This window comes from Megalops cyprinoides, chromosome 4, assembly GCF_013368585.1.
Source record: "Megalops cyprinoides isolate fMegCyp1 chromosome 4, fMegCyp1.pri, whole genome shotgun sequence".
NCBI classification, from domain to species: Eukaryota; Metazoa; Chordata; class Actinopteri; order Elopiformes; family Megalopidae; genus Megalops; species Megalops cyprinoides.
The window spans coordinates 36,144,660-36,172,238 of record NC_050586.1 but is presented as its reverse complement, the minus strand read 5'-3'; the positions used below and the strand labels follow the sequence as shown (position 1 = coordinate 36,172,238).

The window sequence follows — 27,579 nt, the reverse complement described above, 5'->3', positions numbered from 1 at the left end:
CAGGCCAAAGTGTTGTTACTTGTTACTTGTGTATACGAAGTGTACATACACTAAAGCAGCTAAATAACCCGTCGCTAAGCTGCATGCTAACCCTACGTGTAGCCTATGCGAGTGAGGCCATAGGCCTTTGCCACATTGCTTAAATTCACACATGTGATGCTCTTAAATGGATTGAGTGAAACACTTCCTGTGTGGGAAAACTCGGCTCAGCCTAAAACAGAAACACAACAGCGGGAAAGACGCAGCTATTGAGCTCCCAAGTTCAATGTGCTGTTCGTTGAAAACCAGCATGGCGTCTTAATTGAACCATCCTCGTATGACATAGCAACACCAGCTAGCCTTTTAGTGACAGCCATTATTTCATTTTCAGGGCGAACATACTTGCTAAAAAAAAACAACTGCGTGACAAAAGTGGGACTAACCAGCTAAACATCTAGGTAATGTTATGGTCTCCTTACAAAAAGTAAAAGATGCCAAAAATGTGTATGGACTTCTTCCATTATGGGTATTCTTGAGTTTATCCATTAACTGGCTAACAGCACGTTTTATCATTAAAAAAAAAACCTAGTTCAGTTGTTTCTCAGAAAAGCAAAGGCAATTATTTATATACAGTGATATGTCAGCACTTTTGAAATGAAATGTTCCCATTTTAATTTTAATATTAAAAAGAACAGTATATGTATACATATTCATTTTTAATTATGGATTATGAAATATGATATACACAATAGAATTTTTGAAACGCTTCCAGGATCAAAAAGGTCCAGGCCCACCCTCCCCTTTAACCTATTTTTGTGCCTAAACCTATTTGCAACACACCTATCTAACTAACCTATTGATGGCACAAACACACCCTCCCAGGAGTCCGTGCTGGGAATCGAACCGCGGTCCCCAGCGCGGTAAGTAAGCTAAGCTACTTTACTTACCGCACTACACTATTGGGCCTGGAACAAATACAACTTGTATTAAGCATCTATTATCATTCATATTCAAACATAGATTGTGACGTCATCATAGTCGTTTGTAGCTCAGCGGCTGGCAAGTCTGCCATCTGTGCGTTGGCTTCTAAATTGAGAAAGTGGCCGATTGCAGCCCCCAACTCCAGTGATTTTTCAAAGTAGTTCATGGACTAAAATGCAGTACCTGCTATGGTAACGTTATCTTAAAAAATAAGAAGGACTACGGTTAATTTCTTTAGGCTACTCACCTGAACGATCTAGCTGCCAAACTTGATATTCCGTATTGGGTCACGGAGAAACAACCAAAATTTAAACCCGAAAAATTGCAGTGACACATATTAACCAACCGGAGTCTTGTCATCTCTTGCAGTATTATGCGCTCGACATCCATAATCCTACTTAAAACAACCTGCAACACGCCTGTACGTGTGTGGTTGGGTATACATATGGATTGTTATATCACTCCATGGTGTGACAGGCAACCTCATCTTTTCGATGAATTTACAGGCTACGTGTCGGTTGTGTACAGGAAGTGTACACTAAAGCAGCTAAATTACCTGTCGCTAGGCTGTATGCTAACCCTATGTGTAACGAGGTCACACGCTTTTTTCACATCTCTGAAATTCACGCACCTGATGCTCTCGAACAAATTGAATGAAACACTTCCTGCGTGGGACAATTCAACCCAACATAAAACAAAAACACAACAGCGGGAAAGACGCAGTTATTGACCTAGCATGTTCAAAGTCCTTTTCTATGAAAGCCAGCATGGTGTGTCTAATGAAGCATGCTCGTATTGACGCAGCACCGCCAGCCAGTCATCTACAGTGACAGTCATTTCAGTTTCAGGGCCAGATTAGTTGCTAACAAAAAACTGCGCGACAGAAGTGTAAATTTGGGCTAACTAAATAACTCGGTAATGTTAAGGTTTCACTCACAAAAAGTAGAACATGCCGTATGTGTATGGACTGCTTGGATTAAGGGTATGCTTGAGTTCACCCATTAATTGGCTGACTGCACTTTTTATTATAGGCTAAAAGCCTAGTTCAGTTGTTTCTCAGAAAAGCAAAGGCAATTATTTATATACAGTGATATAATGTCAGCACTTTTGAAATGAAGAAAATGTTCCCATTTTAATTTTAATATTAAAAAGAACAGTATATGTATACATATTCATTTTTAATTATGGATTATGAAATATGATATACACAATAGAATTTTTGAAACGCTTCCAGGATCAAAAAGGTCCAGGCCCACCCTCCCCTTTAACCTATTTTTGTGCCTAAACCTATTTGCAACACACCTATCTAACTAACCTATTGATGGCACAAACACACCCTCCCAGGAGTCCGTGCTGGGAATCGAACCGCGGTCCCCAGCGCGGTAAGTAAGCTAAACTACCTTACTTACCGCACTATGCTATTAGGCCTGGACAGAACACAAACGCTAATTCGCATCTATTAAAATTCATATTCCAACATAAATTGTGACGTCAGCATAATCGTCTGTAGTGGACCAGTTACAAATTCTACCATTTGTTACAATGTGCATTAGTTTCTAATACTGAGAACATGGTCAGATGTAGCCAGAACTTGTGATTTTTAAAAATATGAGATAGACAAACTGCAGTACATGTTATGGTGTGCTTATGTTAATAAAAACAGGGTGGGCTCTCGTTATTTTCTTTCCGTTACTCACACGATCTGGCTGCCTATTTTACGATTCCTTCCAATCTGGTCAACGAGTAATCGATAACGGAAAAAATGCAGTGAAACATAGGCTATTAACCAACCAGAGTTTTGGCGTATCCATTGAAAAATTCCCTTATAACACAGCGACGCTAACTAGCCATGTATCAGAACATTTTGGTGTCTTTTTGTATAAATGTCGATATTTGTCATGCATTAAAATTTAAAATTGCGTCTTACGTATGATTTTTCGATGGAAAAAGTTTTTCTGCTAACATATCTATGCCTGGTCTTGTTTTAGCACGTTCTAATCTAGACCTACTCTGACACTAACCTACCTTATTCTGTACTAAAATAGGTAAGTATTCACCACAGTCTTCAAATTAAGTTATTAAAGATATGCAAATCGGATAACTCCAATGTTAAATTTAGATGGTGATTCTAAAGAAAACTATTTAAAATGGTTTATATTTACAAACCCATTCTTTTAAATTCAGAAATGGAAACCATACTATATTTTCAAATTAGTGTAGTGTGTAAGGTGAAAAATGTCCATTCCACTTATCAATAATCATAGCAATTAATACACGCAGTCACTTTAAGTTCATGTTACATGATGGCATCTTAGCTTTTATTCATTTATTTTTACCAAGATGGTGTTTATTCACACCCCCCCCCCCCCCCCCCCCCCCCCATTACCGTTTTTTTTTTTTTGCCACAGCCACCAGTTTACCCCTTGTCAAAAGTGATTACTGTCAGTTCATTATCCCAATACACACATGGACATAATTGTAATACGAGATATGAAACAAGTTATCACATTTGAGATTTGACCTTTTCTTAAAATAACTACCATGGTAGACATTTTAACTCCATTAAATGAACATGTCAGCAATTAACACTTTCAACAAGCCTGCATGCTGTCGCATCTCATAGTAGCTACAGCCTTGGAAACTGTAGATTTGTTGACAAAGTGCCAATTGAACAAAATATGGTTTTAAAAAATAACTTTGCTTTTATTCTGATGTGTGTATTGATGAACAAGTGTGTAATATGTGCTTAGGTGCTTCCAAGTGTAACTTGGCTCTGGAATATTCACTCTTTTCTTTTGTAACAATTTAACACACTACAAAATCCAGTGAGAAAACACTGCTGTAAGAAAACGCCGTTATCTCCAAGAAAGACATTCTCTAACACACAGTCACCAGTTAATTTCTTTCATTTCGTGTGGTTTTATTTTTAACAACATTTTCAAACTTGTAATACATTATATGCTACTTTCATACTTTCATAAAAAAAATGAAGTCAGCAATTTTTTTTCTTCCATAAATGCTAGCACTGTATCCATCACTAAAGCTGCTCACAAAGGTTGTGAATTATAAAGTTTTTGAGAGGGAAGCCACTCTACTGTGCATTTATTCACTGAAATCCCCCACCCTCACTGGCTTATGACCAATATGCTCTGGAATAATTACCCTCTCACAAACCACAGCAAAGACAAGCAACTACATGCTTCTCCAACATTTGTGGGGAGAGAAAGAAAGGGGGCATTTTGAAAAAACACATTTAAGAAGCATAGAGTCCTGGAAATGTGGAATTTTGTTGGTTTTGTACATTGTGGCCTGGTTGGATGGATTGTTTTGGTCCACCACGTGGGTCAGATTTAACCGTAGAGGTCGTCATCATTGTCCTCGTTGAACACGTTGCCTCCGCTGCCTCCTGCCGAACCCTGGCTTGGTCCACTGCCACCCTGGTTACTGGAGGGGAATCTGAGAGAGATGGGGACAAGGTGTTGTAATTCAATGCAGTTTAGTCAGGACATGCCACAGACTAAAGGAGGTGTTTTCTAGAAATGCAGATGAGATGGGGAGAAAGCACATTTCTTGAACACCTACAGTAATGCTCAAATGCACTACAGTTACAGAACTTTCAATATGCACATTAATCACAGAACTGGTTTTATAAAGAAACATTTTTCCTTTACCTGAAGCTGCCAAATCCTCTGCTCTGTTGCAGAGTCTGTGCAAACATCTCATATTTGCGAATGTCGTTATCACTGACAGAGCGGCGAGCAAAGCGCATGGCCTCCTCAAAGTGGTCTTTACGGATCTCAGGAACAGGGTCGTCCTCCTCAACCTCCTGCAGGTGAGGAGCAAGAAGTAGTAATGTTGTCAATGACATATGGATATTACCCTTACAACTCAAAGAAAGTGGGTGAGAAAAGCAAAACTGTCCAACCAGTCTCCTCATATAATGTGAGAAAACTGAGGTATCTTTTATGTAAACATTTATCTCAATTGTCAGTTGAATAGAAGTAGAGAGGACAGTTGTGCTCAAACAATACGCTAATATGCAAGGAAAGCATTTCAACTAGGGATGCACTGATTGTGAAATTCTGGGCCGATACAGATGCCGATGTTTAAAATAATTTGGCCAATAGCCGATACCAATGTTTTTTTTCTTTTTAATTTAGTTTTTGTTGTTATTTATTCAGACAGCATCTATGGCAAAGTGGACCAAAAGTTTTTACGTGTCTGTATCTACCTTTTGAAGAAATAAAACAAAACAGTAGCTGATTATAAGGTTATATCCACTAAGTCTAAAGAAAGACCTGGCACTCATCTAACTAGCTAGCTAAAACACTCACTGCAGACTACCTAGCTAACTATAATGTTAATCTGGTAGCTAGCTAGCGAACAGTACTAAACAGAACAGGTTGCTTGTAGCGTTTGTGGTAAAATTAACCATTTGGTCAGAAGAGACATGATGAGGCTTTATTAGTTTGATATATTACTAAGAGCTAGTTAGCTGACAGCTGAGCAAAGTGCGTGAAAGCCAAATTAGCTAGCAAGCTATGTAGCTTTCTATGTTGTTTTTATCGTAGCTAGCTAGCTATGTGTTTGCAAGGTGATATTTGTATTTGTCAGCGGAATGTGTTAGTAACTAGCTAGTTATGTTTATCATTTTGTTTGTATTGTAGCTAGCTAGCTAGATTTGTCTTTGTAAGGTGGTATTTGTACTTTTCAGCTGGATGTGCAAGTAGCTAGCTAGCTAGCCAATTTGGCTTTCACACGCTTTGCTAGCTGTCAAATCAATACAGCTTCATCATGTCTCTTATGAACAAATAGTTAATTTTAACATTCTGCAAGCCAAGGTATTGACTTCTGATCTTAAGTACCATTTGCTAGCTAGCTAGCAACTTAACATTAGTTAGCTAACTAGCTAGCTAGCGTTAAGTGCACCAGGGCATTCATTCATTAGTGGATATAACTTTAAATCCAACAACTGTATCTCTTTTGAATTCTTTTAGGGATCTTTGCTGACCCATCTGGCCATTTTTGTTTTGTTTCTTCAAAAGGTAGATAGACACACGTCAAACTTTTGGTCCACTTTGCCATAGATGCTGACTGAAGAGTTACCCTGCTCCCACCCAGAGCGTGACGTAAGAGCAAAATGGCTGCCATGTGAAAAAGGCTAATTATAGTACCACCTATTGGATCTTCTCTGAATTTGCAGCTGGATAGGCTACTGTCGTCCAAGTCAAACCCCAAACAACCAACACAACATTTAGCCAGTGCAAAATTGATGCAACACAACAGTTAAACATCGGTCACTGCCATCAGTGAATGTCATCTTATTTGCCGATACGCCAATGGCAGTCAACAAGGCGAATATCGGCTGATACTGATGTACAACTGATAAATCGGTTCATCCCTAGTTTCAACGCTGCCTGAGGGAGAGCACTTTGGTTGAAAATTGGTGCTTGTATCTCCATGTAGGTATTGACATGATTTTGCTGATCCTACTACCTTGAGGCATGGTAGTGGTTATGAATACTAAATAAATAAATGTTCTAAAATGTCAGCACCACAGTGTAAAATAATTAATGTCAACAGTAATTCTCACCATGGCTGAGGGGTTGGTCTGTCTCTCGCGTTCCCTCCTGATCTCATTCTCAATGGACTCCCTGATGGCCAGCTTGCAAGCTCGCTGGCAGATCTCTGTCAAATCAGCTCCAGAGAATCCATTGGTCATCTTAGCCAGGAAGTCCAAGTCAACATCCTACATGAGAGGTCAGGAAAAAAAAATTAGTAACAGTTATTTTAAATTGAGACATTTGCTGCTAGGAACTGTTCAGAGCAGAGGACTGTGAGACTACTGGCTGACAGTGACTGGAAAGACTCCGTCTCACCTTGGAGATGGGAGACTTTCTGAGGTTGGCTTTCAGGATGGCCATGCGGGACTTCTCGTCAGGCAGTGGGATGTAGATGAGCTGGTCCAGTCTACCCGGTCGCAGGATGGCAGGGTCGATGATGTCTGGTCTGTTGGTGGCCCCAATGATGAAGACGTTCTTCTTGCTGGACATACCGTCCATTTCAGTAAGGATCTGGTTGATGACCCTGTCTGCAGCTCCGCCCCCGTCCCCTACGTTGCCACCACGGGCCTTGGCGATGGAATCCAGCTCGTCAAAGAACAGGACGCATGGAGCAGCCTGACGGGCCTGGAGGCACAGCAGAAGTTACAGGTTACCCTCTAACTTCAAACTGGGGTACAGCCACAGCTTACAGTCTGGATGCAGAAGTAGTTTCACCTCATAACTAATCAGGTGGTTTTTAGACATATGCTGTATCAATTGTTGAACATGTGCTTGTTAAAACTGGCCTGAAAACTAGAAATGCATGTTCTCCATTTTGTTGTTTTGTGTGTTGCACATACCATTCACTGCAACAGAAACCGATTCCCCTCACTTTTTACCTTGTCAAAGATCTCCCGGACATTGGCCTCAGATTCTCCAAACCACATGGTGAGAAGCTCAGGGCCTTTGATGGAGATGAAGTTGGCCTGACACTCATTGGCAATGGCCTTTGCCAAAAGAGTTTTACCACAGCCAGGTGGTCCATAGAACAGCACCCCCTTGGAAGGGGTCATGCCAAACTTCAAGAATTTGTCTGGGTGCTCCACTGGATACTAAAAAATATCAAAACAGAAACATTTCCACTTTAAGATTCATATCCTCTATACAGGTTCGTTCTGAAGTGAGAGCTCTCTATGGAAAAGTCTGATATAGTGCTGAACTACTATAAGCAACATCTGTGTTTTACCTGTACAAGTTCCTGCAGTTCTCTCTTGACATCCTCCAGTCCACCAATATCCTCCCAGGTGATATTAGGCACTTCCACCACTGTCTCCCGCAGGGCTGAGGGATTACTCTGACTAAGGGCCCACTAGAAGGCAAACCCCAAAACAGCTTTACTGGGCAGCAAAGGGAACCGTTCACCTATATTTTATGGTATCAGCCGTAAAATGTAAGTGGTGGTTTAACAAAAAGAAATGTGCTGTCAACAGGCTGGCATTCGACATCACCACCCTCAATTTAAAGCAATAGTAAGCTTTAAAAAAATAACACAGATTCAGTTAAAATGGCAATATCAAATGCGCAAATCCTAGGACTTCTTGCAAATATGCTTCATTGGACCTCATACTAAAAGAAACACTTTTGGTTGTTCTGTGTTCTCACCCTGAAGTCGTCCATGGTGACAGCCAAGGAGTTCATGACTTCTGCATCAATGGTCTCATCCTCCAGGTCGATAAGGTCCATCTTCTTCCTAATGGCCTGCAGAGCAGCTTCTGAGCACAGGGCAGCCAAGTCAGCTCCAACATGGCCGTGAGTCTCATTGGCAACCTGGAAAAGCAGAAAAATACAGCTTACACGCTGTCAGCCATCCCACAGTGCTCCCCAAAAAAATACAAGTATATTCAGGGTGAAACAAAATCAGAACCGGCCTCCACCATGACACACAGCAGGAACAAGATTAATGTGCAAAGCACAGCACCAATGTTGCAGTTCATGCAAGGTTTTACAGATACAGATCTGAATTGGCTCTGGGCATTACCTCCCATTAATGCCTTTGTGAAATGCTGCAGTCTGTTTTGACTGCTCAGTTTATACCATGTGGGCTTGAATCAGTCACACTACCTACACTGTTATGAGAATGTACCCAAACAGTACCCTCAAGCCTGTACCTCCTAAGCTATCAAGCATAAACAAAGCATTTAACTCAAAAATACTGTTGGGAAGATTCATGCAGCCAAAGAATGTGTCACAGTACAGACCTGCTCGAGGTCAACGTCATCAGCCAGCTTCATGTTCTTGGTGTGAATCTGGAGGATTTCCAGTCGCCCTGTCGCATCAGGAATGCCAATGTCCACCTCCCTGTCAAAACGACCTAAACAAACAAGAACACCAGGTTTCTCATCAATGCCGTTGACAAAACATTTCTCCAACAGACGATACACTACACTTTCTAAAGTAAATTGGCTTAAACATGTTGTTATATTACCTGAATATTTATTTTGACTTTTGGCGATCTACCGCTTTTAGTGAAAGCGCACATTTTTAAAATTCTTGCTTTTATAATGTTAACTAACAGATGACAGTGTACCAGTATCTGTTATTGTGGTAATCTCTGTTTACAACAGAATTGTTTTACTTGCACAGTGGAGAATTGTGTATCAGAATACTAGCATGTTCATACACCCTAAAATCATGTACTTCGGTAATTACACTGTGTAAAACAAACCCCAGTTCCCCAGTGGGGAAGAAAACAAATGCATAAATTTAGCACTGTAGGAGAAAAAAAAAACAGCTTCTGACACAAATAGCATAAAACCAACCAACTTTCTAAACCACCACCTCCTACGCTTTTAGCACGTTTCCAAAATTGTAACAATGACATGTATTTACCGAAACGCCTGAGGGCTGGGTCAATGCTGTTGGGTCTGTTTGTGGCCGCCATGACGATGACGTGTGCCCTCTGTTTCAGCCCATCCATCAGAGTCAGCAGTTGAGACACAATGCGCCTCTCCACCTCTCCGTGAGTCTGAAGAGAAAGCAGAGCTGTTAGGCTTTGAAAAGTTTAGTAGGTCTGAGAAAGCCACCCTCTGTGAAGGGACAACCAAGAAAGAAAAATACCAAAAGGGCACTCATGCCTAGCAAGTTGTGTACTCTCCCACGACTCACCTTCTCTCTTTTTGGTGCGATGGCGTCAAGCTCGTCAATGAAGATAATGGCAGGAGCGTTCTTTTCAGCCTCTTCAAACGCTTTCCTTAGGTTGCTCTCAGACTCTCCGGCAAGCTTACTCATGATCTCAGGACCTGGGGACATCCAAGGACCACAAAGATTACAGGCAAATCACTCCTGAAGATTTATTTAATACCCACGTTCTTTATAGTCAATCCCTCACCGTTGATGAGGAAGAAGAAAGCTCCAGTTTCATTAGCAACAGCTCGTGCGATGAGAGTCTTTCCAGTTCCAGGGGGTCCATACAGCAGAATGCCACGCGGGGGCTATGCAAGATAAAAAGACCTGAATTGAAACGTTTGCAAGTTTTTTTCCCCCCCAGACACAAAAGTGCTTATTTTTTTTGTATACTCAGTAGCATCAATATTTCAAAAGGTAACCAATGATATCCAAGGAAAGGGGACATCTTAAACCTCGGATCGCACTTCACTTACCTTCACACCGATGGCCTTGAAGAGAGCAGGGTGTCTGAGTGGAAGCTCCACCATCTCCTTGATTTGGGCCAACTGCTTGCGGACTCCGCCGATATCATCATAGCCGACCTCATTCAGAGACTCCTCTTCATCCTGTGAAAAACAGTGGGAAAACACAGCTGTTTTTTGACCTTCTCCAATTGCTGTGACACTAGTGTTTTCTTCTGTGAGACAAATGCCATAATGCCTTTATGTTGTCTGTGCTGCACTGACCTCCCGTTTGATGGGCTCTCCCTCACAGTGGATGACTGTGTCTGGGGCCACAATACAGTAGGGGCTGGGGTCTGTCTCCACCACTTTGAACTCCACAGCTCGCATCCCTCCTCTGACAAGGAAAATATCTCCTACAAAGAAAGCAGGAAAGTGGCTTGTAAAGACGGTCAGTGAGCAAGAACACTTCAGACATAAAAAAATGAAGAAAGAAAGATGACTGATCACGTGCCCCAGCCATTGCAAAGGAACAACTGGGCAACAGAAAGAACACTTGCTTAACTTGTGGTAGGTGTGCATTTGTCATGTTCACATGTACTGTAAGTGAAGGACCTTTACCTTTCCTGATTGGCCTGTAGGCCTCCAGGAAGTATGGCTTGAGATAAACCTCAAACAAGTTGCCTGTGATCCCTTCCACTGTGTCATCGATGGGCAGGACATGAATGCGCTTCCCATACTTCACATCTGGGCACGGCTGGATACTGTACCAAGACAACACATGCCGCATTATCAACTTTACTTAGACATTCAGCAGATTATACTAAAAAGACACAATTATACTCATACTAATATATTTACATATATATATTATCATGCCAATACCACTGGCCAAAACCTCTGGATGATTGCATTAATCAGAAGATTTAAGTAAGTAAAACTGATGTGCAGTGCATACTTCTGCATGTTGTTATAAAGGCTTTGTTAGTCCAGTGTTGGCAGTAAAGCCTTAAGGTTGATCCGGAGTGCACACTGAACACCAGTGCTGTCTTACCTAATGACGTCTCCAAGGCGCACCCTCAGGTTGTTTCGGACGACCCTGTTCATGCGCACCTTCTCGTCCGAGCAGGTGTCATCTGAGAGGACAATGCACACGGTCTCCCTCCTCTTCTTGCCCTTCAGCAGGACTGTGTCTCCCCTGAAGAGCTGCAGCTCGTCCATTTTGGCCTGTCAGGGGGAACTTATAGTGTGAGGAGGACAAGCCAATGATGCCCATCTTGGCTTGTCACTTGCCAATAATACAACTACTATCACCATGGTAGGCTTTAAGGATCCCAGTCTCCAACTTCATGATTCCAGAAACTTTAATCCCTGTGTGAAGTACTTGTTAAGAGGCACAAAGGACAGCGCTAAGAAACTCTGGGTATAAACACAGTGCCTAGGTAGAGGGGAACCGGAAGTGGAATCTGAAGTAAAATCTGCTGTCAAACAAACCTAAGGTCTACTGCTGTATTACAAAAAAAGGGCTCTTGGATGATGTGTGGCATTGCCTTCCCTTCTGTACTAGTTGTGCACTGTTATAAAATGGAAGCGTATACACAAAAATGCCTGAGGAGGAAGGGGCTCTTGCACGGCTTTTATATTTGACATTTAATATTGGCAGGCATGCTTCCATCTATGCAAATTTGAATTCCTGAACAGGATATGTGACTCAGCAAACCAAAATGTAATTGTCTGCTTTTAGCAGACTGTCAAACATCAGATTTTAAAACTTTCAAAAGCCCATTAAGGTGTAATGATTTGATTTATCTTGAACAAAGCTTGTCAGCTGTAACAGCAAACTAGCAATTGCCAAGTTGCTTCTGACATGTGAGAAACTGCATACCAGCTAGTGTGCAGCATACTGTGATCCAATTTACCAGATGAGTAGTACACATGCAAGTCACTCTCAACTCTTGCTGTATCGGTACTTTGTACAAAGTCAGGGTCAAGAGGTTCTTTGAGTAAACCAAAACGGTTACATCAAAGAATCAACAATATCCATCTATAAAGACCATTCAAAAGATTTATCAAATATGACCAAACTCCACTATTCCTAGTCAACATGTTGGATCAAGGAAGACAATATTGGCAGCTCTATTCCAACATAAACTCACAGCTAGGACTGGATGGATCCTAGCCTTGCTAAAAAACAATTTAATAAACACCTGTCCATAAACAATGCATACAAAAATAAATAAATAAATATATAGCTTAAGAATTACAAGCTTCATAAAACACTGCTACAAAAAATTACTTACTATGCAGGAAATTTTGCAGGGCTTCAAATAACTAACCCCCACACCTGTTTCACAGTACTTATCTGAACGTGAAAATATTTTGGATCAAATATCAGTTACAGATTGAAACAGAATTTCTGCAATGAAACTACGAATGCATTACCATTTTTATTTAATTTGACCAGACTACCACGTGGCCAATATTCCTGGAACATATTTTTTTTATATCTGCATGCTTGCAGTATCATTGCATCAAAAATTGATAGTGTTTGCTTAAAGTGATTCCAAAGACTATGAGTAGTGACATGCGAGGATAAGACCATACCTGAGAAAGTGAGACCACACTGTTGTCCTCATTGATGGATTCATCCACAATCAACCGGTTGGGTCTGTTCTTTTGCTTTAAAATCGCAGTGGAAAGATCATCATTTTTGGATCTGTGTGGAAATATAAAATCAAATGTTACATCACAAAGTAATCTTATATGAATATTTTCAGCATTTGTTTGCTTAAAATATGCAACTTAAACCAATCACTTTACTCTTCTTGTGCCGTTTACATAGTGGTGCATGTAATACATTACATTCAACTTAGCTGGTGTTCCTTAAAATTATATGTAGGTACCACTCTGTAAACTATCCCTGGAGCGTGAAAAGTGCTGACAGCCACCATTCATAATACACCTGTCTTATTCTTAGGATACACAGCATTTTCAATCCCAGTAGGTTATACAGAGCAGATGAATGTTTCACTCAATAAACTTACTAGTATGGCTTACATCCTGTAAAATTAAAGAATATTCTATTTCCAAAAACTGTTAACAAAAACAAACGAAACAAAACTACACAGCTTGCTTTGGATGGTAAGTCACATTGCTAAATTGTCTAGGTATGGAATCAACTTTCATCAGCTGTAAGTATACGTCCTCTGAAGGGAAGGACCAGCCTGTGCTGGGCTAAATATAACCCACCTTCCATTCCCTTCAGTATTCGACCTCTCAAAGGGATCAATGGGGAATAAATGTCTTCAGTGTTTCATACCGGAATGATGCGTTTGTTACTGAACACACTGTATAAAAACATCTATATAAACACAAATTTGCTTTACCTTTCATTTGCAGTAACGTTATACATTTTTAAAGATGCATTCGTTACTGATTAATGAGTAAAGGAACCCGGGGTATAATTATGACCTTATAATCAATAGATTCATCTCATTCGTGACTTTCCCATCGTGTAAGTTCCTGATAAAACATTTCCATCTGAATAGCGAGCATCATTTCGTGGATGTCTTAAGACTGGTGGCTTGAATGATAACTCCTTTTACTGTAAGGAGCCAAACAAGGATATGACACCTAGCTGGCTCGAATACAAAGGTGGCTCGGATAGACGGTTCGCTAGGTAGCTAACAAACTGTGTATTAACATTGCGGTCCAGTGGCTGACTATAAAGACAATTCAGCTTCACTTGACTGGCGTTTACAACTTAGCTTGATAGGGAGACGGACAGCTTCACCTGAAACCAAACCAGCATTTAAACAAAAATGTGTCTTTGTTAAAACAGCACAATTGTCTTATCTTTCGTCTACGGCACTCGATGCTATGACACGAGTTCAGGCCCGGATGACACAGCAAGAAAAAAAGAAACGAAAGTGCAACCAAACACCATTTAAATTGAACTACTGACAATAATAATAATACAACTCCACAATAAGGAAATCACGGCCTATATTCAACGAGATTAGAAAACTAGCTAGTAAGCTAAATTAGCTACCTTTACATGTAGCCGTCTTAGACAGCCAACTAGCCTACTAGGTATTATGAATCTGAGAAGCTAGCTGCCAACAACACAAGAAACCAAATGAGCAAACTAGCTAACGTTAGCTAAACGGCTAACAAACGAATTAATGCCTAGCAGTTACGTTAGAGCTGATTTTGCTAGCTCACGTTAGCAAGCTAGCTAGCGGTTTGTTATGGGCGAAAATCCTCAATCTCGACAGCTAGCTATTCAATTCCGCTTAAATAACTGCAATTTTCCCTATCGTCAACAAGCTAGCTAGACAGCAACTAATCCTAGTTAGGTTTTGTCAGTTTCTAATGACAGTGCCGGTAGGCCAACAGCCTTTCACTCAGAATGACTAGACCAGAAAGTAGCTGTCGTTAACTACCCAGCGATACAATACTACCAGTCAGTGGTTAACTACCGTTAGCTAGCCATCACTAGACGCCTTGTTAGGTTAACTAAGGTATATAGATAGACACCCAGCTTGAATCATCTGTGACATTACAGCCCACTATATACAAAAGAGGCAGGTATTTAACGATTTGCTAGCTGGATATTTGATTCGACAGCTAGCTACACAGGCTTCCTAGAGCAGTCATGCAACATATAACGTTAGCCTTTGCTAGCTAGCTACAGTAACATTTCCAAAAATTGAGAAGTGCCCTGTGGATAGCTACGCGTTGAAAAAAAAACTATTTCAGAAACCTATAGCTACTGCATCTGAGTTGGGCGATGACGTTGGAATAAACGTTTTCTGTGTGTTTGCTGAGGTAAAATCTCATCGACGATGATTCATTAAAAATTCAATTCTAGAAACTCCGAAAAATACGATTTCTACCACTTAATTCAGATACTTCTACTTACTCTCCCCCCGAAGCCATGTTGCTCCTCCTGAACAATCTGATAAATAAAATGTATAGCTAGTTTGTATTGCTTTGTTAGTTTTTCTTCTTCAACCTTCTCGTCAGTTCTTTTCTTCTAAAACTGAATTCAAGGCCGCTCAGCTCGTTAGCATCAAAGCTGCGGAGAAACGGTATGAGCAGCCGAAAAAAAATCACCAATCAGAAAGATGTTATTGTTGTGTTCTACCTAGTAACTGTTACTTAATTGGTCACTTCCCAGGAAACGTTGAAGAAATTTGACCAATCGTATATTCAGCATAGGCTGCGGGAACTTATTCCACCAGGCAACACAGCAGTCATTGGTTGATTTATTTTACATTTAATATTTTGCCGTAACTTCAGCGGACGCCCTAAAGCGACATGGCTGCACTTCATTGGTCCAACAACTTGTCATCTATACATGTTATTTGGCTACTTGCGTATTGCAAAATATTGATTGCCTCGTGTTGGTAAAAGCAATGTTCAAACGTCAGACCAGCAGTGCGGGTTGTATTTCACACATGTTGAAAACGTAACTGTCACGAGCATTCATTTATCTAAAAACAAGCTAACTCGCTAAAGGGAAAAATGTACCTCATTAACGACACATTCCTACACATGGTATCATATGTGTACCTCATGAACACATATGCGAAATATACACATAATATGTTTAAGTTATAACATTTCGCAACATGGCCGAAAACACCCTCAGAGATTTCCTCACTCTCCTCGTTTGGAGCACAATCAAGAACTTTCTATATACGCTGAAGTACATTCTGTCCTTTTGAAAACGTGGGTAGATCACAACACCAACAGTTAAATCCATGACTAAGCTACCCAAGTCTAAAAACTGTGCAACCATAAAGTGTGTATACAAGCATAACATCATTGCCTTTTCCAGTGTAGTCTAAGGAGACAAAACAGACACAGTAGAGTGGAGTTATGCACACATCTTGTTAAAAAGGTAAACAAGTTAAGAAATATTGCCCGTAAGCAAAATCAATTAGTCTTGTTTTCAAAAGGAACCCATTCAATGTGGAAAGGACAGTCTTAGACCTTTCTTGCAAATTGAATATTTTTACATTTATATGCTGGTATGTAAATTCCAATGTCACTCAGTCTTTGTTAAGAGGCCTTCCAACCCTCTGGAAACGGCAATGCCCATTGGTCTTCAAAAAATATTTAAAATGGGGGCACTGCAGATATGTTTCCGTGTCTTATTCACAATGCCTACATATAGCCAATATAAGTAACAGCACTGCAGATCATGAAAAAAAGACAAAATCTTGCAGTAATGTATTTATTTGAACAAAACAAACACTTTCTTGCAAGAGAACAGCTATTGCCTAAAACAATGGTACACAAGTCACTATCAATGAAGAAAGCTCTCATGCAATCAGATGCCTAAGAATTTGTAGGTTTGATAACTTGTAAATTCACATGATATATAATCATGTTTACAACAAAAGGTTTATTTTAATGCCATTGCTAAGATGCACTGATGGTTCCAAAATAACTAAGTGACAGGAGAGTTAAAAGACTTGTCCTTATGTAGTTTCAGTATGAAACAACAACTACAAATATACAGGAGTCCCACTTAGTTGGTTCTTTCCAGAACACCACTGCTGATAAGCCATGCTGTCATGTCAAAACTCCTTTGCTGTGAATAAGTTCTTCCACTTTCTTCTTCAGGACCTCAGAGTCAAAAAGTATCCCATCTTGAAGATTTGGTTGCACATATATTGGAAGGCCTCTGAAACGAGAGCAAAACATTAGAGTGGCCATTACGATGTGAAATGAAATTAAGGGTTTAACACAGCACTGGGGTAAATTCTGAGAAAAATAATAAAAGCAGAACTTAACATACGAATATACTGCAGAATAAACATATGAAAATGGTGCTTCTGTATTATAACGGAACATTAAATGTATAAACAGGCAACAATGTTAAGTTTCAACTAACATTTCTCCATTAAAAGCGACAAAAGTCTATCCTTTACTCCACAGAATACCTATTGCATAGTCCGAACCATGTCGCATTGCAAACATTCTCACAAGAAACCACATCTCTCCTGATAATGGCTTAATTCTACTCTCCACCACAGACGAGAATGGCTCTCACCCTGGTGTACTATCCGCCACTGTGGGCTTCTTCATGGAGTTTTGAGTCCTTCTCCAGTGTGCTACCGCTTCCTCCTTGCGACCCAAATTCCACAGTGCCTCCAGCAACCACAGCTCTATGTCCTCCATCCCTGAGAGTAATAATAAGGGAGACAAGATAAGCTTCTGATGACATCAGCAAGGCAGCTGTGTGCATATCTATTCAGCTACCATCATGAGCTTAGAGAAATATTTGGCACTTTCACACAAAAGGCGTATTTAACACTAGCAGGTGTTAAACTTAAATATGGCCGATACTATAAATTATTCAACCACTGGGGGTCAATTTTAACCCTATCATGAGGAATTGGCCAATAATGTGCTTCAAGGTGTTCAGTACCTGGAGAAGCCTGTAGACTGAGCTGAAAGTCACGCAGAGCTTCCTTTTCCTGTCCTCTGGCCATGAAACAGACCCCTCTGCCAGCCAGAGCCAAGCCCTTTAGCCTCTGCAGCGTCCGCACCTTAATTTCAGGAGCCTCCCCATCTCCTGCATCTTTGCATTGCCAGTCTGCAACAAATGGGTTCGTCTCACCATTTATCCAAAGCACTCAGTACTGTAAAACCTAAACCAAATGTGGGTATAAGCAGCTAATACAGAACAGATCCATTAGCCAGTGCTCTGAAGGAAGTGTTTGTCCTGTTCTCTAAAAGCTTACCTTTATATTTAATCTGCACCTTTACCAGAAGATTTATTGATCTGAAATGAAAGACATTTCAGTATAGCACAGAAACAATGGGAAAATACTGTTGCATGAAACAAAATACTTGAAATTCTCCTTTAAACACCTTAATTTTAACCTGAAAAGGCGAGCTGCAATGCAAACCATTACAGCATAAACAACACGTTGAACTGGACAGCCTGGATTTTTTTAAAAGCTGCTGTGTTATGTAAGAATTCAACAAATCACAACAGAACTAGGTCATTAATTGCAGGAAAAGAAGACTTTACACAAACCCTTCAGACTCAACTCTCACTGTAAAATATTGTGTACTATAGGACGTGACCTAGAAACGCAATGTACCAGCGTTTCAAAAATGCAAAGCTTTGTACCTGGTGAAATTGTTTACAGCCTCTGTAGTCTTCTTCAGGCAGCTATATGCCTGGCCCTGAAAGAAGTAAGCCGCCCCTGCCCATAACACACAGTTCAGTCTCTCCTCCGTGGTTTCATTCTTCTTGCCAGAGAAAGAAGCTGACAGCTCTGTAGATCCACCTCCCTGATGTTCTTCAAGGGGTAACTGCAGCACTAGCCTTTCTGGAATGAGGTCCAAAGTCTTATTCAAAACTTCTTCACTGATTGCAACAGAGTCCCAGTATCTCTTGGCCTTCAACATTGCGAACGTTGCCTCAAGGTAGATTTCAGGAATTCTGGGGAGGGCGGGACTGCAATCCATATTTACCTAAGTTGTATTAATTAACACAACACAATTTTGTTTAACCGAGGACTGTTGGACAAGCAAGTATAGAGATATTGAATGTATTGTACATATAGCTACAAGCATTTTACAACACGAATCTAAGAGAACTAGATATTTATGTTTTACACATCTACAAACATGATTATCTCATGTAATTCTTTTAAATATTAAATCAATAACTACAATATTTGAACGAGATATTAATAAAAAACTCACGACTGACCTGCTGCTTTAAATCCACCTGAAAGGAGGCCAGCAGGTCGAGGTAGTGCTCTACTGCTTCTGGTACTCTACAGGGAATAAATTATTTTTGCAGGTGCATGAGCTAAATCCGAGCACTTCTGTTATTTTAAAAAGTAAAGTCTTTCAAAAAATAAAAAAAGACAGGAAGACAGACTGAGATGGAAGTTCCAAAGGGGTCTCCCTTCAGGCGTTTACCTTTCATTCTGCAGGCACCTGTGTGCCAGGGAGTGCAGGACGGCTTGTGGGGAGGGCATCATGAGGATGCAGTTGAGGGAGTTGCTGCCAAGCAGGGATTCGGGTGAGATCAATGTGGTGTGGGAGCTGGAGGACCCTCTACAAGCAGGTGACACCATAGCCTGAGCAGAATCAGACGTATTAGCCATGTACCTTCATGGCTGCCAGGCATATTTTCCTGTACGCAGATGCAGGGGCAGACATCCCTGCTCCCTAAAAGCCTGACATCAGCAAGTTTCCCCATGTTGATTAATGATGTGATGTTGATTAATATTGTCTTGCTTCTTCGTAGCAAGTGCTTATTGATTTTCTAATATGGATTTAAGCAGAGAGCAGGAGCCACACAAGTGCCTGAGTGCTACATTGATGGGCCTCGGTGCACTCACGGCGTGAAGGAGACAGAGGGCTTCGATTTCGGCCCGGGCATTCCCCAGCTGCCTGTAGAGCAACGAGCTCTGATACAATGCACTCAGACAGCCAAAATCCACCTCCAGGGCCTTCCTGAGGCACTGCAGAGCACTCTGAGGGCGACTCTGCAAACAACAGGCACCATATGCCTCAGTCAACACAGCTCGCAACATTGAGGCCTATTCTCAAAGAAATTACATCAAAATCACACCACTCAGAATGGTAAGAAGAGAAAATGTTTGAAACTTCCCATTCTTTTAATGCTTTCTATTCTGTTCATTTTTTTTCAAGGAGAAAATCTTTTGGAGCAGTTGCATATCATAACTATTCACAAATTCATCCAATTCATTGCAGAATTAAAAGATTTGTAATATGTTTCCAGTGGTCTAAGATCTATGGATAAGGCCTTTTGCAATGGTAAAAGCAAGCAACAAACTACGAGGGTATATTTCAAGCTACAATGTCAACAGGACAGTCCTCACCAGCTTGGCTAAACAGATGCCAGTCAGGGCGTGGATCTGTGCCAGGAGAGTCCTGGGAGCAGGCAGGGAGACAGACGCCTGAAAAGCCAGAAGGGCCTCTGAGTCCTTCCCCTCCTCCATCTTTACAATACCTGACACACAAAGCACAATTGAAGATGGGTGTGTCAAAGAGGCATTAATTACAGAGTCCCAGCAAGCACCATCTGTTCCGGCTGTCATGAAATCACACAGGAAGTAAAAAAGGATGTAATGCACTTTATACTTTTTGTATTATAGAAACAGCATTCCCTCTCAGTTCAGATTTGTATTTTCTCTGACATGCTCTGGATAAATTTAATCCAGATTTTCTAGGTGTATTTTCAATGCTCCAATAACCATGCTTCTGTTAAACTGGAAATTTGGGTTTGTGCAGGGCAATACTTTTTATGGCATTAAAACTACTACATTAACTATGGAACATTTAATGTATTTGTAGACACACACCTGAGGTTGCTCGATGCAGCCAATAACAGGCATTACTGACGTGGCAGTGCATAGCCTACTGCATAGGCCCAAAATGTAGCCAGTTTGTCAGCAATATCAATGTACTCTAAAATAGTCTTGTAGTACATGACAACGAGCTTGTGAGTTAGCAAGAAATATGGATGCGTTTTGCTTGCTGTAAAAGAAAAAATTAACAATTTACTTTTTTCAAATATTTGAGCAATTTCCATGATTTTTCAAGGGCAGTGGGATATTTGAGCATTGTTCTGGGATGACAATATTATCATGCTTCCAAGGACTGTCGGAGCCTTGAGGTCTACATTTATATTACTTATACAACATTTTGTTTTCTTTTTTTTATTATTTTATTCTCCTTACAATATGTTCTACCGTTGTCTATATGGGGGTAACCAAGTTTCCCTCCCCTTCCCCTGGGCCAGTCTTTTAGAAACCTTTTTAGATATGGGTGCTGACCTTTCCTAATGATAGTGCAGATGTGTAGAAGTTCCTTCAACTCTGTGGCTGCCATGGCGACTGACAGGGTGGGGTTCCCTTCAGTGGAAAACCTGAGGTCTCTTATTACTGCAAGTAGATCTGTTGATGGTGAGGTCACCTGTTCCTGAAATGGAGAGGACAAAGAATCAAATCCACAATATTGGATATAAAATGAGACCTAAAGAGCTACTCAGCCTATGCATCACACAACAGGCAGGCTATACCTGGAGTGGAACAAGGAGCCAGAGAAAGCCTTTGAATGTTATGTCTCTTAGATGAAAGAATATCTATGGCCAATTTTCTGGGAAAATACCTATCAAACACAATATTGAATATCAAAGGAGACCCGTCTACTTATATAATATTCTTTTATCACTGCTCTAAATGGTCACTTGGAAGCAGCTTGCCACATTCTTCATCGCATTACTATAGTCTGTGCATCTTGTGATACTTCTAAGGAAATAGCCCCTCTGAAATCACTGATTTCAACATGTTCATGTAGGATGACATGGTAGATCATGGTAAATCAATTGCAGGTGGGGGTAAATTGGCTGTTTAATGGAATTTTTATGTTTGGCTGTGATCACAGTCACAGTTTTCACTTTCTACACAGACTCCAAAGAGAATTAGGCTTTGACGGCAATAACAACGATTGTCCTCTGTAACACTCTGCATCAGAGGCAATGGGGTATATTCCCAGGAGTGCTCCCCACACTGCATTGTTGAGAAACTGGTTCTGAAATCCGCAGTCAGCTCAGTGACTGGCATGAACCCTGGCACAGAGCACCCCCGCCAACAGTATGAGAGAGTCTCACACACAGAGGGGCTTAACAGCAAGGCTCATTTTAACGTTTCATGTTGGACTTTACAGGTGATACAAGAGTTTATTTTAACAGACGCTGCAAAACATTGTAATTAAATGGTGGAGTAAATTAAAACTTCAGACCAACCTTAAAAACATGTTATCAGAAACTAAACTGCTATTTGCAGTTTATAATATAGCAAACAATGTTACCAGGTAAAACAGTACTGATTTGATCAGACCTTTTGTAATCCTGTAACAGTTTCCAAGATTTTTTATTCTTCTGTTGGCCTTGGTCCTTAAAAGATCAGTGGTTAAAGCCAAGTCTCAAGAATATCTACCTTTATCTATTCATATGTAAATCAGAGTGACTCTGTGCCTCCATACCACACTACATACAATTGGAATGAAATACAAATGTCAACTACAGAAGTCAAAAATACAACTGTGCATGCATCAGTATGAAGCACACCTAAATCCTGCAAGAATCAGCAAAAAAAATAAAAAGTTAAATAGAACCTTATATGAGTTATTTATGAATGCTGTTACTTACGAAAATGCTTGAATGGTGTTTTTAGTGAACAATTCAAAATGTGCTTGTATTCACTTGCAATTAGAATTACAAACTGGAGTTATACACCAATTTATATATAAAGAAGATGGTTTGGGCTCCAAACTCAAGGAAGCACAAATATCATTAATTCAGTAATGCAACAATTTAGAATTGGCCTCAGTGCAAAGAAGCTTCCCTGGCTTATGACTGCTACCCTGAAAGACCTATTCTCTTGGTCAGTTTAGTTTTGTTGCCAAATCACCTTTACTTGATGTACGTATGTGACTTGATGTACATATAGCTGGCTATAATTCCACTGCTGATTTCGTCAGATATTGACCACACATTTTCAGTTTTCCACTGTGAAAGGCCCATTGTTTTCTGACCTAATTCTCTGAAAAAACAGACTGCACAAAGAAGGTCAGAATTAACCTATATTCTACAAGTCGGCCAGTATGTTCATTAAGTACAGTAAACCACATACAGTTTTTTTTTTTTTTTACGTCAAAGGGTTTTAGGTGCAACTGTGGTATCTATAAGGAGTGAATGTGAGAAATGCTTGAATAAAATAATCCAATCAAAAGATGCAGTGGCCATGGTTTTAACAGGGTCATTCTGTGCAAAACTGTTGCACTTTGAAATATGACTCTCTCAGATTCTCTTAGCAGTAAAATGCCTGCCAACCATCAAACTTTTCAGCCTCACATAAATCTTGCTAATGATAGCACGTATTTCAAAAATTCAAGTAGTTTGGACAGGGAATAATGAGTCTCTTATCTCAAATGTCTGGGGGTCATGTCTCCACCCAGCTCATGTGCACCCATAAGCACAATGGCTTCTCTTGCTTTTCTATATCACAACAATCAAAACAGTTTGAACATAACCCTGCACTGAGGCCTTCCCAAAGGCAACTACAATCTTTAATTAGGAGTTCTTAGCCACGACCAATCAATGATTAAAATGTGACTTGCCCACAGAATGCATGGTGGGGTTAATGGTGAAGTGCATGAGATAATGGTCATAATGATCTGACTGGATGGATTACAAAATCTTTAAGCAAATGACAGTGGATTTTCAGATCACACACCTGAGACTCAGACGAGAGCTCCTGGATGCTCTCCAGCTGGCCAGTAGAGAGCCACAAAGCCCATTGGACACAGAGCAGCTGACGGAGACAGAAGAGGTGGTCCCTGCTACTGAAGGTCTGCAGTGCAGTATCCCACAGGACTAGAGGGTCAAAGCCGGGGGCCTGGCAGCCTACGGCCTCTAGTGCTGAACAGAGAAACACCACGAGGCCAGACATTATACAAAGACCTGTACTTCAATGAAGGCAGTTCCAGGCCTGCAGGGTATCAGATTTAATACCGGTACATGGTGTGAAATGATTGTCTGTTCAAATAACAACTTCAATTGAACAAAGGAAAGAATTTAGAAAAAAAAGCAGATAGAACAGCCCTTGAAGACTGCTGCTCACTCCCATCTCAAAATTGAGAAATTACACTGTTAAGGTATTTTTGATAACCATCCCCCAACTACATGTACAACGAATAAGACTATTGTTGTTATTTACCTCTATTAATGGCTAGCTATAAATGTGATCTTAATTTCATTTTTGTAATTTGATTTTAACTTTTTAACGCTTTGTTTTTATTGCGATGTCCGTTTTTTGTCAGTAAAGGGAGATATAGATATCTATATGTAAGTTGTTAGTGTCTGTTTGGTCATTAAACCATTTGTGAAATATCAGTTGTAATTAACTGAATGAAACACGTAAAACAAGAAAACAAGAAAGGAAAAAACAAACATTATTTCATATTGTGTTCTCCTACCTCTAACAATGCCTTTGGTAAGAAGCTCTCCCGTTTCTGTGAACTGTGAAAGACTTAGCGTGAACACCAACGTGTTGTACAGGACAGTCAACTCAAGCTGGATGCCGGCAGGAACAGAGGGGACACCTATTGTAAAGAACATATCATTACAACAAACACAACTTACCCGCAACACTGTCAATAAAATCCAAGCTGGATGTTTCTTTTTTTGCATACAGTAGACAAGAGACATTAGAGTTATCTTAAATTACCCTGTATTTTCTGCAGCAGCCGATGGATTTCTGAGTAGTACCGTTTCCGTGTGTCGTGCTGTCGTTCATGTTCCTGGCTTCTTTCAGAATACTAAAATAAAAGTATGACATTAGCAAGATGGCTAAATGGCGAACATAAAATACATTCACTTCTGGATAAACAGCTAGACTCACTGCCCGGTCAGATTTCTGTGAAACAGATAGCTAGTTAGCCAACTAGCTAGCTACAGTACCTTCCACCTCTTGATGATATCGTTGTTCTCCTCAGTCCAAATGTCCAGACAATTACCACGGAACATTCCATGGTCCATGGTGTCAATATGCACGTTTATGTTTGCGTAACTAAGAAGGAAGATAGCAAGTTCAGATACAGCTAGCTAGCTAGCTGCAATAGAGCTAGCTAACCAATGACATCAGTTTATGAATTCGCCTACGTTAGATATCACATAGTCTCATATAATTTAAACAATCATAAACAATAAGCTACCAAATTACAATAAAAGTACTTGCTTAACCAGTTTACCACGTCCTCTAAAGACCTAATGTTACCATAAGACAGCAATCTAAATTAACTGACATGAAACTTAATTTTTGGATGGTGCAGGCGTTGGTAACTTAGACCACTGGAAACCATAAAACCCGCCTTCTCTGTGTCCTCTCATTGGTTCTGGGTTAACTCCGCCCATCAGTGACGTTTGAGCATGCGACCGCCATATTGGAAGGACGAACTCATCTTTGAAAGCTATGTGAGTTAGCTAGCGATACAAGCTACACAAATAGTAGCTAGCTAGCAAATTAAATCACGCTGCGAAATGAGCATTAACCACATAATTTATGCTTAACTAATAATATATGTCCAACACATATTAATTGTTGTGATATTTAAGGAATCTCCAAGCAATCGAATTTTTCACATCATCTGACTCTCGCGTGGTTGTCACAACAGCGCTAGCTGGCTTGGCAGTCTTGCTAATTACCTATCTAGCTAACAGTTGAAACTACTCCGATATGTAATCTTGGTCCTAGTTGACTAGACTGCTCTAGCTGGCTAGCTAGCTTGTTCTGAAATCCTTACAGCTCAAATTAGCGTTTCGTCGCACAGAAATATGGCTGTGTATTCGCTCCTGGATTTATGCCTGGACTGCGTGGCAAAATATGCCGATAACTACCACAGCGACATTAAGTCTTTACCACTGGGCATAAAGGATAAACTGGTGCGGATAATGACCTCCCAGGGCACAGTCACCGACTTCAACATCACTCAACTGTTGCATCCTGAGATACACACTCTGGACCTGCAGAACTGCAAAGTGTCAGACACCGCCCTCCAACAGATCCGCTGCGGGCAGCTGAGGAGAATACTTCTGAGAGGCTGTGGTAGTGTCACGTCTGAAGGTGTGACGGCCCTAGCATCCTCCTGCCCTTGCCTGCAGGTTGTGGATCTGGGCGGGTGCACGGGTGTGACAGACGAGGGCGTTGTGGCCTTGGCACACAACTGCAAACTGCTGGAGGTAATCTCTATACGAGGCTGTCCGGCGATAGGCGATGCCGCCCTGCTAGCGCTGGGAGGGAACTGCAGCCTCCTGCACAGTGTCTACTTCTCAGAAACTCGGGTGACGGACGTGGGTGTGGTCGGCCTTGCCACCGGAGTGTGTTCCAGCAATTTGCGGGAGCTTCAAATGGCACGCTGTCAGTTCCTGACGGATGAGTCTGTGACAGCGGTCCTGACACATTGCCCCAAAATCAGGATCTTCAACTTCCATGGATGTCCGCTGATCACAGATCAATCCAGGGGGGCCCTGCAGAACCTCATTGGCCCAGATAAAATCCACCAGGTGTCATGGACCATATACTGAGCGAGCAATGAAGAGGACGTCCTCCTTACCGGGGACGGATTCTAGAATTTCAGGACATTTTCTGAATGTTTATGTAGATCTTAAAAGCATTCCAAAAGGCCCAGCCTCTTAAAACATTTGACAGCGCTGCACTTAAACCATTGACAAAATAAAATGAAGAAAATAACCGCATTCCTTAGACTGCTATTGTACTACAGACTTTTCACAGTTGAATTGGATTAGCTATCTGTAGGATTAGACCTTTTCATACAAAGGCGAGGGCTGTATACTCCTGAGGAAAGCCAACTCGGACAATAAATCTTATAAGATATCTTCTTGGGTTGAGGTTATAGTGGTTTATCAAGTATGGGTTTGTTGTTTGTAAAGCGTTTGTGGTGCTATGTTTATATTTGCCACTGCACGTCATGTGTTTGTTCATAACGATATTTCAGCACGTTAATGTAACTTGTTAGTTTTTGTACTGTTTATTCAGATTTTTGTTCTTTATAACATCATATACGGAACACACACCATACTGAATTTTCTCTTTTATTCGACGCTTGATATGCAACATTGACCTCTAGTGGTTAAATACATTCATGTACATTTAACTCTTTCCACTAGTTGCCTTCATTGACACAAATTTGTGGACTTAAGAGCGTATACTGTCATGGTCCAATGTAGAGATAGGAAACAACATGTTAACGTTAAATGTTAAAATTTTAATGTAACATTGTTAATGAGAGTGCGTGCTAGACTGTCTGCATGTGTTGGAGCACGGAGTGGTGTTGCTCAGCTAGCTCATGATATTTGCATGTTTCTGCGATGATGTATTGCGACAGACTCCCTAAAACCGTAATGGAAAACCTGTTTTCTGTCTGTATCATGCTGATTGTAAGATGAGAATGTGTGTCCGTCGTGTCAGTTACAAAATGCAATTGTCTCCATTTTCTAAAAGTGGATGTATGTGTGCAAATGAGATTAGAAATAATTTGTCTTTAAATAAAAGAATTGATGTTGATGTAACTAAAAATATTTACTAAATAAATATAATATAAATAAATAACGTTAACTAAATAAGGGAGGGAGTGTTAATTTATTGTCTGGAATGGCAGACCCATGGTAGGCCTATGTAATGCGCCAGTTTACGAATTGACAGGGCGTGCCCCCTATCTGTGGCTACAGCACCGACAGGTAGTTATACAAGTTTGAGTGACATTAACAGTTACGGTATATTGTTCACTCTTCGTAGAAAAAAAACTGGTTTAGATTCAAACGTGGAAAATTTGCATAGTTATAAAAAGCTGTTTGGAGC

The 27,579-nt window shown here is 40.6% G+C and overlaps 3 protein-coding genes across 3 annotated transcripts; 1 reads left to right on the top strand and 2 right to left on the bottom strand.

The window, feature by feature from the left end:
- Positions 1-3,366: 3,366 nt before the first annotated feature.
- Positions 3,367-15,209, bottom strand: LOC118776414 (valosin containing protein). Its single transcript, XM_036526754.1, has 17 exons — positions 15,054-15,209; positions 12,734-12,845; positions 11,184-11,356; positions 10,751-10,893; positions 10,415-10,545; positions 10,163-10,294; positions 9,892-9,994; positions 9,669-9,802; positions 9,393-9,528; positions 8,762-8,874; positions 8,166-8,330; positions 7,750-7,872; positions 7,403-7,615; positions 6,840-7,148; positions 6,554-6,709; positions 4,632-4,786; positions 3,367-4,416 (listed from the first exon to the last, which is right to left on the bottom strand). The coding sequence occupies exons 1-17, from the start codon at positions 15,068-15,070 to the stop codon at positions 4,311-4,313; spliced, it is 2,421 nt and encodes an 806-aa protein (XP_036382647.1). The 5' UTR covers positions 15,071-15,209; the 3' UTR covers positions 3,367-4,310.
- A 1,505-nt stretch (positions 15,210-16,714) lies between these two features.
- Positions 16,715-25,078, bottom strand: fancg (FA complementation group G). Its single transcript, XM_036526832.1, has 15 exons — positions 25,007-25,078; positions 24,663-24,771; positions 24,430-24,520; positions 24,179-24,304; positions 23,437-23,621; positions 20,974-21,118; positions 20,017-20,147; positions 19,513-19,659; positions 19,088-19,248; positions 18,873-18,939; positions 18,285-18,631; positions 17,890-17,930; positions 17,574-17,741; positions 17,196-17,325; positions 16,715-16,826 (listed from the first exon to the last, which is right to left on the bottom strand). Exons 2-15 carry the CDS (start codon positions 24,738-24,740, stop codon positions 16,715-16,717), a joined length of 1,929 nt encoding a protein of 642 aa, XP_036382725.1. The 5' UTR covers positions 24,741-24,771; positions 25,007-25,078.
- A 59-nt stretch (positions 25,079-25,137) lies between these two features.
- amn1 (antagonist of mitotic exit network 1 homolog (S. cerevisiae)) lies at positions 25,138-27,230 on the top strand. The gene has a single exon (XM_036527813.1). The coding sequence runs from the start codon at positions 25,536-25,538 to the stop codon at positions 26,283-26,285; it is 750 nt and encodes a 249-aa protein (XP_036383706.1). The 5' UTR covers positions 25,138-25,535; the 3' UTR covers positions 26,286-27,230.
- The last annotated feature ends 349 nt before the right edge of the window (positions 27,231-27,579 follow it).